This window comes from Mirounga angustirostris, unplaced genomic scaffold, assembly GCF_029215605.1.
Source record: "Mirounga angustirostris isolate CCGP_5_RB_7025 unplaced genomic scaffold, mMirAng1.0.hap1 SCAF_12, whole genome shotgun sequence".
Classification (NCBI taxonomy): domain Eukaryota; kingdom Metazoa; phylum Chordata; class Mammalia; order Carnivora; family Phocidae; genus Mirounga; species Mirounga angustirostris.
In genome coordinates, this window is record NW_026991720.1 from 87,028,257 (window position 1) to 87,041,934 (window position 13,678).

General features: G+C 43.1%; 1 protein-coding gene across 25 annotated transcripts in view; it reads right to left on the minus strand.

Moving 5' to 3' along the window:
• LOC123835668 (uncharacterized) overlaps positions 1 to 13,678 on the minus strand; it is a 101,869-nt gene that overhangs the window by 69,343 nt on the left and 18,848 nt on the right. For 20 of the 25 annotated variants that reach the window (XR_010406564.1, XR_010406566.1, XR_008505281.2 and 17 more), the window contains one exon: positions 2,661 to 6,628. The exons of the other annotated variants lie outside the window; for them this stretch is intronic. Coding sequence is in view for 2 of the 20 variants with exons in the window: in XM_064575401.1 (XP_064431471.1) it covers positions 6,555 to 6,628 (74 nt within the window). In the remaining 18 variants the exon portion in view is untranslated. Of the gene's footprint in view, positions 1 to 2,660; positions 6,629 to 13,678 lie in introns of those variants that run through there. 25 annotated transcript variants of the gene reach the window in all.

A 13,678-nucleotide genomic window follows, 5' to 3' on the forward strand; every position in this document is an offset into this window, starting at 1 on the left:
CCTTCCGATAGTTTCTCTTCTTATTCACAACCTTCTCCTGGGATTTTGGGCTTGCTTAACATACGGTACAAATCAGTGAAATTATTCACTGCGGTTTTCATCTGAGTGAGCTGGTTTCCGCTCCTAAGAAGGGTCTTAACAAAACAGGAAGTTTTTCTTGGATCTAGAAATGGAACTCTGCTTCCTGACATGAGTTTTTACCAACTTCTGCAAATCTCTATTTTCCTACTTCCCTGTCAGAAGGTGGAACACAGAGACTACTAGATGTAACTATAAAATGCCGATGAGTTATTGTAGTAGATTTAGGGCTGATTGGGTTTGGTAAAATGGCAGCCTGCCCAGGCCAGACTACATCTTCCCATCTGACTGCTTTATCTCCTACCTCTTCCTCCATTTTGGCCTTGGCAAAGAGGTGTGAAGGGCTGAGGAACACTATGATGACTGGTAGACACTCCTTGATAGTAATCTTTGACATAGGTTTCCCAAATGATATTCCTCAAAAGATTTTGATATGCATCATCCATTAGATTCTACTCTGGGGGGACAGTGAACAAGTCTGTCTTATTCTCAATACCTTTCACATGGCGGGCACCCAAGAGAATTTGAAGGAATCCAGGAAGGAAGCCTTGATTCTTGTAACTGTCTTGTAATGGGGATTGAGAAAATATATATGTACATTTTAAGGATGGAGAAATGGAAACATGATGAGTTTGTTACTTGCTCAGGGTCACGAAGGGGTCAATTAAGAGGTAGAGCTAAAATCCAAGTTTCTCCATTTGTTTTCTTTCAGTTGTGCGACTGGTTAAAGTCCTCTCCCCACCCCACCCAGTAATATAGATCATTTATCATCACCACCATCATGCAATGTAAATTCCCACCCTGAGATTCAACAGCTACATTTGCATCGGGCAAGTCTGTCACGAAAGACCTCAGAATCTTGACATCCCTCTCACAGGGGGATGGAGTCTAAAGGTGCTAATCCTTTTTTTTTTTTAATTTTTATTTAAATTCCAATTAGTTAACATACAGTATAATTTAGTTTCAGGTATACAATAGAGTGATTCATAAGGATCCTTAAATTCTTACTGACTTGTATTTTCTATTTTCCCCCCAAAGAATAAATAGGTACTATCTATGCTATCCAAAAATAATAGAGTAAAAATGCCTCTCATTTTCAATGTCTGCACATAGGGAATTCAGTGGGCTTCTAGCTCAGCATTTTGAATTATTAATCAAGTAGGTCTGGAGCAGAAAACCATGGGAAGGGAATTGTTCTCTAGTCTGTACTTCTTTTCTTATTAACAGAATTTTTAGCCAGATACATGGTTGCCCAGCTTCCCAGCCTCCCTTGCAGCTGGATATGGCCAAAGTTGGGAGTAGAAGTTGGTGTATACAACATCCAGAGTGTTGCCCTTACAGAATGTCTTTATTTTCTCCTTTTCTGCTGGGATGTCAGTGTGAGTGTTGGAGCTGGAGCAGCTATCTTGGGCTGTGAAGCAAAAGGCATGTTTTAGGAGTGGCAGCACAATGAGAGAAAGAAACTGGGCCCCGGACTCAGCTGAACTGCCACTGTATTTTGGCTTCTCTTTGTGAGTTGTTGAACCCGTAGCCTAAGCAATATCGGATCTAAACATTTACTAGAACCGTGTTCCAACTTCCTGGCCGGGAAAACAAATGTGCTGTTTGGAAAGAGCATATAATTGAGTTAATCAAACTTTCTGTGTTTAGGGGCACAGGGTCCAGTTTTAGCTCTGTGATCAAAAGTGAGTCCTTAATCCAGGCAGGACAGGTTATATAATAAGGATGGTGAAGAAGCTGTGGAAATTCAACTGGCATTTTCAGCAGACCACGTATACTTAGGCTCTCCCCCTACACAACTCAGAATTTGTGCATGTGGTGCCAAGATTTTGTGTAGGAGGGCTGCCTGAACAGGCCATCTTGCTATGTAGCCTCTCCAGCAATATGGTAAATTCCAGGCTACATCTGCCAGTTAGTATGAATTCAGATGAGTTAGAATTAAAATTATTCATGTATTTAACACACAGGATAAGTTAAGATGACTAAAGATAATGGAGCAACTTTTTTTTTTTAATAAAGATTTTTATATATTTGAGAGAGTGAGAAAGCGTGAGAGCATGAGCAGGGAGAGAGGGAGAAACTGACTCCCCACTGAGCAGGGAGCCTGATGCGGGGCTCGATCTCAGGACCCGGGGATCATGACCCGAGCCGAAGGCAGATGCTTAATCGACTGAGCCACCCAGGCGCCCCCAGGAGCAGCAACTTCTTAATAGAAATTCTGCTTTTTGGAGGCCTCTTAGGAACACAAAATAGGCTTACCTTCTGAGCTGAGTTGCTCAGTGGCTAGATTCCAGCCACAGGCTCAAGTCTATGACCCAACAGGTCATACTGAATCTCTTAATAATCTATAACCAGAATGTCATCATCTAAAGAGAGGTTGGTGAAGCTCTCTTAACCCAAGTTAATTAGCAGCTCTGGTCTATTTGTGGAAGTATGTAACCTTCCAGTCTCCTTCCAGATTAAAATAATACCCGATTGGATGCTAGATGTGTCTGAGAATTCCCTCACAACTTCCACGGTTATTCTCTCATATCATGGTCAAGGCACTTGGTATTTCATTTTTCCTGTTTTTCAAAAAAGGAATCTTTAAAAAGTCACACAGCAGCATCGGGATTGAAACCTTCCTCTGAGGCGAAAGCCCATTTTGTTTCCAGCCCTCACGAAGCAGTTGGTCCAGAGGCTGGAAAAGTCCTTTGACAGCATTCCAGCCCTGTCAGCATCTTCACCGAGTAGCTTTGCTATTCGCTGTAAACAGTCGTAAATTCCCAGAACTGCAGACACACCCGTATAAAAATGTTAATTACCACAATGCCTCGTAAAACCAGATGTAAACGAACAGGGAATTAGCGTCCCATCGGAGTCCCGTCTTGGAGTCCCCTCCCCTAGCACAGATCGTTGAGAAAGGACAAGATTTAATTTTTTTCAAATTACAGTTAGATTTTTCAAACCTGATCCCTCTCATTTTGTGAAGCTTCTCGGTTCTGGAGAAAATGATGGTTGCGGCTACACTTGGGCTGCTTTTCAAACCTGAAACCTATTTTATCGGGGGTGAAACTGAGGCTTGTTTAAAAAAAATAGAACTTCTTTAGGCCCCCAAGTCTTGTTGAAACTCTTGCAGAGGACAACACATATGGACAACTCTGTTAGGGCTTCTGCTTTCTGAAAGTTCCAGAAACCATAGCTTCTGGGGAAGTGCCCTGCAGGAACTGCAGTCTTTAGAAAACAACAACAAAAATCCCACTGGGATGAAAGAGGCTCATTTGTTTTCAAGTTGTGGCCCTTCTCTCCTCTGGGTGGCCCCCCCACCCCCCGGGGCTGGGTCTGAGGCTTTGATTTATAATCTTCCACCCACATAAGCCTCGGCATTCACCTGGGATCCTACAATGAGGTTAAGGTGTAAACCTGGAGAAAGCATTTAAGGACAAGGGCGAGGTGGGGGAGACGGGCGGGGGGGGGGGGGGGGGGAGAGGGTTAAAGAGAGGAAAAGCAATTAGGAGACCACATGCTTGGCCTCAGTGAATGCGCCCCAGCGGTGGAAGGCCCGCCTGACTGAAGGCCTGCTGAATGTGGTTTCGGCGTTGAAGACCGTGCCTTGGCCTCTGCATCACAGCCTCCAGGCGGAGAGCTCCTTGCCCAGTGTGCTGGGACCGGGATGGCCAGTGGGTGCACGCCCCTCCCTCTTTGTCAAGATTTGTTTTATATACTTGCAAAGCCAGATCTCCATGTTCCCAGCTGTAAGGCTTGGGATTTGCAGTATATCCCCTGGGGGGTAAATACCAGCAGCTGCCATCTTCTGCCAGAAAAGAACTTGCCGCCCCAGCTTAGCTTGGGGGTTTAGTGCATGATGAAGGCAAAAGGTTTTCTGGAAGAGAATATGAGATATCCCCATGGGTCAACCTTGGAAAAAATGCAAGGTGCCGACCATATGTGAGCCATCCCAGGTTCTAATAATTATCATTATGGCAGGGCTAGATAAGTGGGCATTCTTGAAAAGGAGGAAGCCTCAGAACTGACATCTTAGTGCCTGAAAGGAGTTGTGAGATTCGCCTTGCACTTCTGAAGGCCGCATAACCCACAGTTCTCCCTTTGGAAAGGGTTTCTGATGTGATGTTGAGGCCATGGGCTCCAGAAGCTGACTCAGGTTGGAAGTCTGGCTCTTACACTTACTACCTGGGTGACCTAGTGTGATTTCTTCCCCCCCCCTCTGGAAAATAGGGCTAATACCCCCTACTTTACTGGATTGAGGTTGTGAGAATTAGAACTAATGTATGTCAAGTACTCAGCATAGTGTCCAAGCTTATAATAGAGGCTCAATAATGTTTAGCTGATTGATTTTCTCATGAACAGCTATCTGGTTTAGCACTCAGGCAGTGGAAGGGAAGGAGAAACAATTCTGAACTGTAATATGACACATAGGAAAAATAGCATGATGTCATTTATTATACACAGGACCAGCCAAAGACTCCAGAGGGGTGTGAGTAGGTGTCAGACGCACCCAATGCTTTCTCGAGGTAACCGGTTCTTAAAGGAACCCAGGAGGTAGTGATGTTAAGCTTCAAACTCTGTCAATGAGGGAAACGAATTTGTAAATCCTGATTCACCTGGGTTCAATTAGCATCAATTATGCTCTCCCACCTGTGCACAGGAAGTACAAATACCATCCGACAGCTTGTTCCGGAACTCCAGTCCAGAAAATAAAATCCAGAGAAAGGAATTTGGAGCTTCCAGCTTAAACTAAAGTCTGAATCCAAATCTTCACATTTTTCCTCTATCATTCTGCATCTTAGATTTTCTAAGATCTAACATATAACCATTTACCTTAAACATTAACACAACAAGTATTTTTAAGGGTGTGTAATTATGGCGCTGTAAAGGATGCAAAGAAGTCTGTTTCCAGACTGGAGAATTTGGCATGAATTGACTCAGTAAGATGGGACCACAGATTAGAGTCCTGCCTAGGCTTTTTTTTTTTTTTTTTTTAAGCTGCTCTTTAACATTCTTCGCATTCCCCAACTAGCAGATTTAACACTTGAGTGTTGAGCAGGGAGCCCAATGCGGGGCTCGATCCCAGGACCCTGGGATCACGACCTGAGCCAAAGGCAGACGCTTAACGACTGAGCCACCCAGGTGCCCCTGAATCAAATTTATTTTTAAAGTAATCTCTATGCCCAGAGTGGGGCTTGAAGTCATGACCCTGAGATCAAAAATCACGTGTTCAGGGGCGCCTGGGTGGCTCAGTTGTTAAGCATCCGCCTTCGGCTCAGGTCATGGTCCCAGGGTCCAGGGATCGGGCTCCCTGCTCAGCGGGAAGCCTGCTTCTCCCTCTCCCACTCCTCCTGCTTGTGTTCCCTCTCTCGCCATGTCTCTCTCTGTCAAATAAATAAAATCTTAAAAAAAAAAAAAAACCCACGTGTTCTACTGACAGAGCCAGCCAGGTGCCACTGGGTGGACCGACATTCACATTTTATCTTCCAGCTAACAGCTTAGCAAGGGTAAGCTGGCTTTTGTTATTTAAAATAATACACTAGAGGGCGCCAAATACAAAAGCTGTGACTTTGAAACTGCTTTAATAATGCAGTTCCCACAGTGCTACAAGATATATCATCAGTTAATGGATTCAAGCCAAAAGACCATCCCAAAAACAGTATGACGCAGTTCAGGATAATTAAGAAGCTGTGTTTTAATTTCCTCAATTATATATATAAAAAAACAACCTCATGCTTTATATATTAAGCAATTCATAATGTGTTTCTACTTGATACTGTTATTCAAAGTACCTTTCAGCTAGTTTAATTTGTTTGCTCTGACTGCCGGGTGGAGAAGGGAAAGAATAAACTTGGAAAGGATAGGTTAACCTACATAAAAATAAATCTTAAAATACACCTCAGTGTAATTTTTAACCTTTTAAATTTAGCAAAGTAAAACATGCATATATTTTATTTAAAAAATCCATATCCAAGAGCTTAAAATGAAAAGGAACAAGACCCCATCTTCAAACTCAAACTGAAGAAGCATTATCTTTTAGCAGTAACTCCAGATATCTACATAATGTTTATATTTCTTGATTTATCAAGCTGACAATTTCTTTGAAAACTGAGGAGTTAACAGAATATCCATCTTTTATCAAATTTACATCTCTTACAATCCATCTTCATAAAGTTTACAAAAGAACTTTTCCTTTACACTATTACAAGAACAATACCCTTAAAAAGACCTAAAGAGGAAATTAATATTCTGATCTTATCCATACACATATTTTTGCGAAAGTAAGATTACATTGTACATGTAATTTCATTAAACTACATATTGCTTGTGTTTCCATATCATAAAATATTCCATTTTGGTTTTTGTTATTGTAGTGTAATTTACATACAAGTTAAATGTTCTAAAGTGTAAGGAACTTCCAACTCTTCAACCCATGTTGCGATCAGATGATTTCACTCCACAGTGGGAACGGTGCTGTTTGAAGGTATTATTCAGTCTGAGTTACGGATGCTTAGTGTTTGAAGGGGCAAAGACTTAGAGGGTAAGAGGCTCAGACTTAGGAGTCCTGCAGGGACAACAGAAATCAACCAGAAACTTGTTAGCAACTCAGCATGGAAAGGAAGAGTTTTAATTATTCCTCAACACCTGAAGACTCAGTGAATCACCGACCAGTCTGCCACAAGTTTGTGGAATTCCTCCATTTTTTGTAGAGATAATAATCTCCTTTATATGTTTCCTTTTTTTGTAAATTATCACCAAAATTATCTAGCATCTCTCTCGTTCTTTTTAAAGACCAACTCCCCTACCCCCCAATCTATACTTAGTTCCAAATGGTAAGGGATCAAGTGTAGGGAAGCATTATGGCCTGCTGTCAGGCATCAGCCTAAAATGTACCGGGGAAGAAGCTTAGTCTACCCCTTCATTCATGTGATGCTACAATCATACCAAACCTAGGTTTGTCCACTATCCCTACACAATATTCACCCAGTACAAAGCGCTGCAAAGGGGGGCAAGTCCAGGAAAAGCAAAAACTTTCTTAGGAACTAGGAGCATCAAGGGCTGCCTGGGAAACGGCAAGCAAACTCAGGAGCCGTCAAATATCAGCTCTTTCAGGTACTGGAAGGCCATTCCGTGGGGATGAAGAATCAAAAGCATTTTCCATACCTAACACAACGAACATGGCATGAGGAAATAGGTGCTCAATAAATCCTCATAGCTCTGCCTTACTTTCACTTTTATGCCCCATACTTTTTTTTTTTTTAAGATTTTATTTATTTATTTGAGAGAGAGAATGAGATAGAGAGAGCATGAGAGGGGGGAGGGTCAGAGGGAGAAGCAGACTCCCCGCCGAGCAGGGAGCCCGATGCGGGACTCGATCCAGAGACTCCAGGATCATGACCTGAGCCGAAGGCAGTCGCTTAACCAACTGAGCCACCCAGGCGCCCCATGCCCCATACTGTTCTAAGGGCTTTGCATGCATTACCTCATTTGACCCAACAACAAATGAGAGGCTCAGAGATTGTCATTTTTCAACGTGGGACAAAGCTGATTAAGGAGTTGGGGGGGGGGGTTCGGAATGCAAATACACGTGAGTCCCACCGCAGGGCCACTCTTGCTCCCGCCCTTCCCAGCAGAGTTTCAGGAATACAGACGGAACAGTCTCTTCCTCTGGGTACACAGGACAATAGCCGCACAGGCCACGACCAGCATTTCCGGAAGATGGCGGCTGCGCCGGGCTCACGATCTGAGCGGAGTGCGTCACGGCTGGGTGAAGCCGGAAGTGGCACTAGGCTTTTTTTTTTTTTTTTTTTTTTAGGAGAGAGCGACTGACAGATGGGATAAAAGGGAGAAAGGGAGTCACTGAAAACCCTGAATACCGAAAAATCTAGAGCCCTGGACTCTGGGTGCCGCAGAAAGCGCTGGGCGGAAGCCGACCTGACAGACTCTCCGCCGCGCCGGAAGTGCGTTTCTGGCGCTCCTCCGAGATGGCGCGGGCAGGAAGGCAGCAGCGCGTCTCCGCTGGCCCGTCTTCTCCCTCCTCGGTCTCTGCTCTACCAATGGCCGGAGGCACGCTGGGCCTTCGGGATTTCCAGCCTGGGGAGGGTAGAGCCGCTTTCCCGCGCCGACCGCGGGCGAACTTGGCCCGCCTGCCCCTCCCCCGCCGGGAGGGCGGTGCCCTTGTGACGCAGGAAGCGGCCCGGGCTACGCCTTTCACCGCGTGGGCCAGCCCGCTGCCGCGACACAGACGCCGGGTCCGGACTCGCTCCGGCTAGCGGCCAAGCCACGAGTTTGCAGCTACTGGCAGCCACCCACGGCTCGCTCTTCCAGACGCTGGGCGAATGTCTGGACGGCTTGGTGGAGTTCACGAGAGCAAATAACCACCCCACCGAAAGCTTAGAGAGGTCTCAAGGAAGAGGTTTCTCCCGTGTAAAGTGGGTGGTGGGTCCCTAAAGGGGATCTTCCGTGCGTCCATAGGCACGGTGAGCCAGTTATATATTGTGCGCAGTGCCAGAGGCTATTTCCACAAAAGGTCAAAACTGGGTTATGGAACCCCTTTCCTCTTGGCGGGTCAGGATGTTGGAAGCGCAGTTTTTTTTTTTTTTTTTTTTTTTTAGTGTTTCTTATCGAAGTAAAATTCCTCATTGGCTTCTCACCTTAGCCGCTTTTAAGTGTGCTAGTTTCTCGGTTGAGAGAAGGGGTCACTCCAGCCAGAAGCTAGAGTAACACAAAGTACCCGAACCTGATCAGGGTGCTCAAATACCATTAGCTACAGTCCTCATTAACGGAGTCTTCTCTCAGAATTTTAATACCCGGCCTAAGAGGTCTAACTAGATGTCTGTAGATGGGGATGTGTGTGCAGTATGTAATACACATGTAAAACATCCTGAGAAGGGATTCATAAGCTTTAAGGCCCCTGGCACAAAACTAAGAATCTGTGTAGTTGGGGGCAAGAGAAACATCTCTGGAACTAATGTTAACAAAAAAACCACTGGCCTAGAAGCAAATACATCATGCTTGCTTCGAATTATTTCTGTGGTTGTTCCCCAAGGTTATCCTGGCAACTTGTAGATTTTGCAGAATCAGATGGAAATTATCTACAGAGGTAGACAGAAAACTGTAAAGGTCATTTAAGTTTATCTTCTGGGATCTTGAAAACAAATGAAGCTTACGGTCTTGGCCAGTTAAGAGTGTTTTGGGAAAAGGTACTTCAAAGAAGGACTACTCCAGAAACCAGGGTGGTCGTGTTGCCTTTCCCTAATTTCCTTTCTCTACTGGGAAACAGATGGTGGTTCTTCAGTGCAAGTAATTTGGTTCCACAAAACCACCAGAAAAAGGATTCTAATCAGCCACTGTCTTAATCCACACGTGGGGGGTGTTTAAAGCTTTATTCTTTAATGTACAAAGAACCTGGTTTTTGTTCCTGGATTACCTTTGACTATTTTCTCAGTTACGGTTGGGTTCACAAGATAACTAACGTTAACTTGTTGAAAACATTTTTTAAGCCTATCAACAAATGATTTTTTGGATTGCAGTATCCGTTTATGTTGAGCTTACTATGCACATAACTTCCTTCAACATAAACACTGTCTTGATGATTGTTAATCCTTGTATTTTAACTCATTTCGCTCAGCCAATCCCCTTTGAGGAGTCACCTCCTACAATTAAGTATCTTTATGTCAAGTTACTTTTAATGACTAGTTTTCCTGTTCAACAGGAATACAGAAGAGAGGGACTATCCATCAAATCTTGGATATGATGCAATTCTTCTGTGTGCAGCTCAATAGCTAGCATTTTCTCCCCTTTCTTTCCCTGTAGCATTACACTTTTAAATTAAAAGCTCCCCCCACCCCATCCATGACTGCTCCAGTACACTACTCTTTGCAACTGTTTATGCAATGCCCTATTTTTTTGGCATTCCTAAAAGCTTGTTAAAATAAAATACTCATCTATGTTTCATAACATCCCATTAATATTATGGTATTGTTCCTCATTAACAGATAACTTTCAAAGAGAACAGTCTCTTCACTGCAGTTTCAAGATCTCAAAAAGGGAACATTTTTGATTATAGTTGTCTTTTCAAAATGTAGAAATGATCTGATTGACTTGGTAGGTTTGTCAAGAATTTGAACTCTAAACAGGCACCAGGTAATTCTGATGCAGGATGACCCAGGATCAATTTTTTTTTTAAAGATTTTATTTGTCAAAGAGACAGATGTCATGCGCACAAGCAGGGGGAGCAGCAGGCAGAGGGAGAAGCAGGCTCCCCGTGGAGCAAGGAGCCTAAGGTGGGACTCGATTCCAGGACGCTGGGATCATGACCTGAGCTGACGGCACACGCTTAACCAACTGCTTAACCGTCCCCCATCTGGGGACGCCTGAGTGGCTCAGTCAGGTTAAGCGTCTGTCTTCGGCTCAGGTCATGATCCCAGGGTCCTGGGATGGAGCCCCGCATCTGAATCCCTGCTCAGGGGGAAGGCTGCATTTCCTCTGCCTGCCACTCCCCCTGCTTGTGCTCTGTCAAATAAATAAAATCTTAAAAAACAAAAACAAAAACTACTGGCCTAGAGGCAAATACATCATGCTTGTTTTGAATTATTTCTGTGGTTGATCCTAAGGTTATCCTGGCAACATGCAGATGTTGTAGAATCAGATGGAAATTATCTACAGAAGTAGACAGCCAGAAAACTGAATAATCTATGCAAAAATGCAAATGTTTTGAAATTCTTTAAGTTCTATATTATAAAGGAACACAGCCAAAAGAAATGTGCTACATGGAAACTGTGGCCTTTCTGTAGAAAAACCTGTTTCACAAAGACTTTAAGATATTCAGGCTCAGATAAAATGTATTCCAAGTTCTCCACCTACTTATGATTAAAATTTACAATTATTTACTACCTTTGTTAATGCTAAGGGCCCAGGTTGAGGGAAAGGGCTGCTGTTAGCAAACTGAGCCTTTGCAGGCCCAGGACTTTAATCAAAATGTAAAAAAGCCTAGTTGTACTACGGTCACACCCTGCCAAATACCTGGCAAAATTCACTGGCTTAACCCAGTGAGAAATTCCCTGACATGTCAGATACACACCGTGTCTCCTCTATAGTGGTGTCCCTCTGACATGCAACTACAGGGTTTTTTTTTTTTTTTTTTTTTTTTAAAGATTTTATTTATTTATTTGACAGGGAGAGACAGCCAGAGAGAGAACACAAGCAGGGTAAGTGGGAGAGAGAGAAGCAGGCCTCCCGCCGAGCAGGGAGCCCGATGCGGGACTCGATCCCAGGACCCCGGGATCATGACCTGAGCCGAAGGCAGACGCTTAACGACTGAGCCACCCAGGCGCCCCGCAACTACAGGGTTCTTGAGTGAGACTTTGAATTAAGGATAAGTGCTACACAGCAGCACATAAAATCTGATTGTATTTGCTACATCCTAAACAACAATATACTTGCTAAGGTTGTATAGTGCCCACAACTGCTAAACTGTTCTGCGTAAGACGGACTTAAAGGAGGAAACTTTTAGAAAGAACAGGCAGCTGAAAGTGAGAAACAAAACTGTACAGTGCACTTTAGAATTTAAGAGGGTAGTGCTCATGTGTTTCACAAAAAAAAAAAAACCTGCATGGGATTTTGTGAGCAAAATAGGGTATTTTGCAATTTAAATTCCCAGTCTATCTTGTGAAATCATGAATAAAATAAACATTACTTATTTATGCCTCACAAAGTAAATTCTTTTTGGGGAAAGTGATTAAGGAAAACCTAGCCCTGTTTTAAATTTTGGCATGAGTCAAAGGCTGCCCAAGGAGGGCAGCTACATTTAGGATGTACATGCATGGGTGACCAAATATAAGTCCAACACAGCTTTGATAACTGCTTTATAAAATGCTTACACCTCACTGAAGAGTCCATCATCTTAAAAGAAAATCTTGACAATGTTTATTATGTCCGATTAACCTACTAGTAGTCTCTCGAGTAATAAAAAAGCACTTATAGTAATGTGATTCCACTGCAGTAGAACTTTAATGTAGTAGTGCCATCTTTTGAAGGTTAAGTTTTTCCAGCAAGGAGGCAAATCTCCTTACATTTATTAATGTCATTTACCCCATCAGTTTATTCTTTTTGAATACTGAGCATGATACAGGCCTTGGTTCACACTTAACCTAGCAGTGTCCATTTCTCTTCAGAGAATGCGGCTATGTAACCAACTACTTAACACTCAGTAGGCCAGAGTGAGATTAAGTAAAACTACTAGAGAAGTATGCACTAAATCAAAGTTAAAATACATTTATATTTGCTTGCTGCGGTGATGTATCTTTATTTTTTCTTCCTGTGTGTCTCTAATGTAATAGGGTATTAAAGCCCTATCCTAATATTTAAATATGCCACAAATTTTACATGTTATTATAAATTCATTTTAATGATGGCTCCATCTACTGTGACATGATACATATAATTATATGCCTATTCATTAGCCAGTTCTTAAAAATATTTGTATTCTGACCTCCTGGCTAAGCTGGCTTCCCTCTTTTCTATGCACTGACTGATCCCTTGATGAATAGCAGGCTCTCTGGTAAACTAGTTGCCACTTCAGCATTATTTGTTTTTAGAAGTCTTACGTATTTCCTTTAACTGCTCTAGTCCAGGAATCTACTTTTGGGGGGGCGGGTATAAGGCCACCCAGGAAGTATTCTAGGCTTTTCAGGTCACAGTATCAGTCACACGGGGTCCCCCTGAACCCTTCAAGAACTTTAACTCCCAGGCTGTGCTTCCTATAGTTTGCCCATTTCTCTCCTAGTCCTTATTGGGAGAAAAAGGGTAAATCTCAGTTGTGTGTACATATGATCACGGTAACTTAAAAAGTTCTGGCTAGGGGGCGCCTGGGTGGCTCAGGTCATGATCCTGGAGTCCCGGGATCGAGTCCCGCGTCGGGCTCCCTGCTAGGCAGGGAGTCTGCTTCTCCCTCTGACCCTCCCCCCTCTCGTGTGCTCTCTCTCATTCTCTCTCTCAAATAAAATCTTAAAGAAAAAAAAAAAGTTCTGGCTAGGTATTTAATTCAATTTGGTCTTCACCATAATACTTTTTGGCATCTCACCTATCACTGTGTGCTTCTGTCTGGCCAATTAATACAGCAAGTATTAAAAAGATGCCTGCTATACCCTGGGGGAAGAGAAACTCAGTGATTAAGAAATCACTGAAAGTGGACTCCTAGGTGGCTCAGTAGGTTAAGTATCTGCCTTTGGCTCAGGTCACGGTCTCAGAGTCCTGGGATAGAGCCCCTCATCAGGCTCCTTGCTCAGCGGGGAGCCTGCTTCTTCCTCTGCCTGCCACTCCCCTGGCTTGTGCTCTCTCTGACAAATAAGTAAATAGAATCTTTAAAAAAAAAATACTGAAAGTAAGATTTAAGTTTATTGAAACAATGCTACAATGATATATGTATAATTTCAGTTAGATGTTTATATCACATAGCTCCTAAAACTTGCCACTGTAATTCTAATAGCTAACATAATGAAAGCTAGAGTTATTTTATGAAAATATTGTCATAGATTTGAAAGTAACACTAGTAAAAAAACAAAACAAAACCCTAGTAAGGTTAAGTTTCTCAAATAGTTTCTTGTTTACTTAT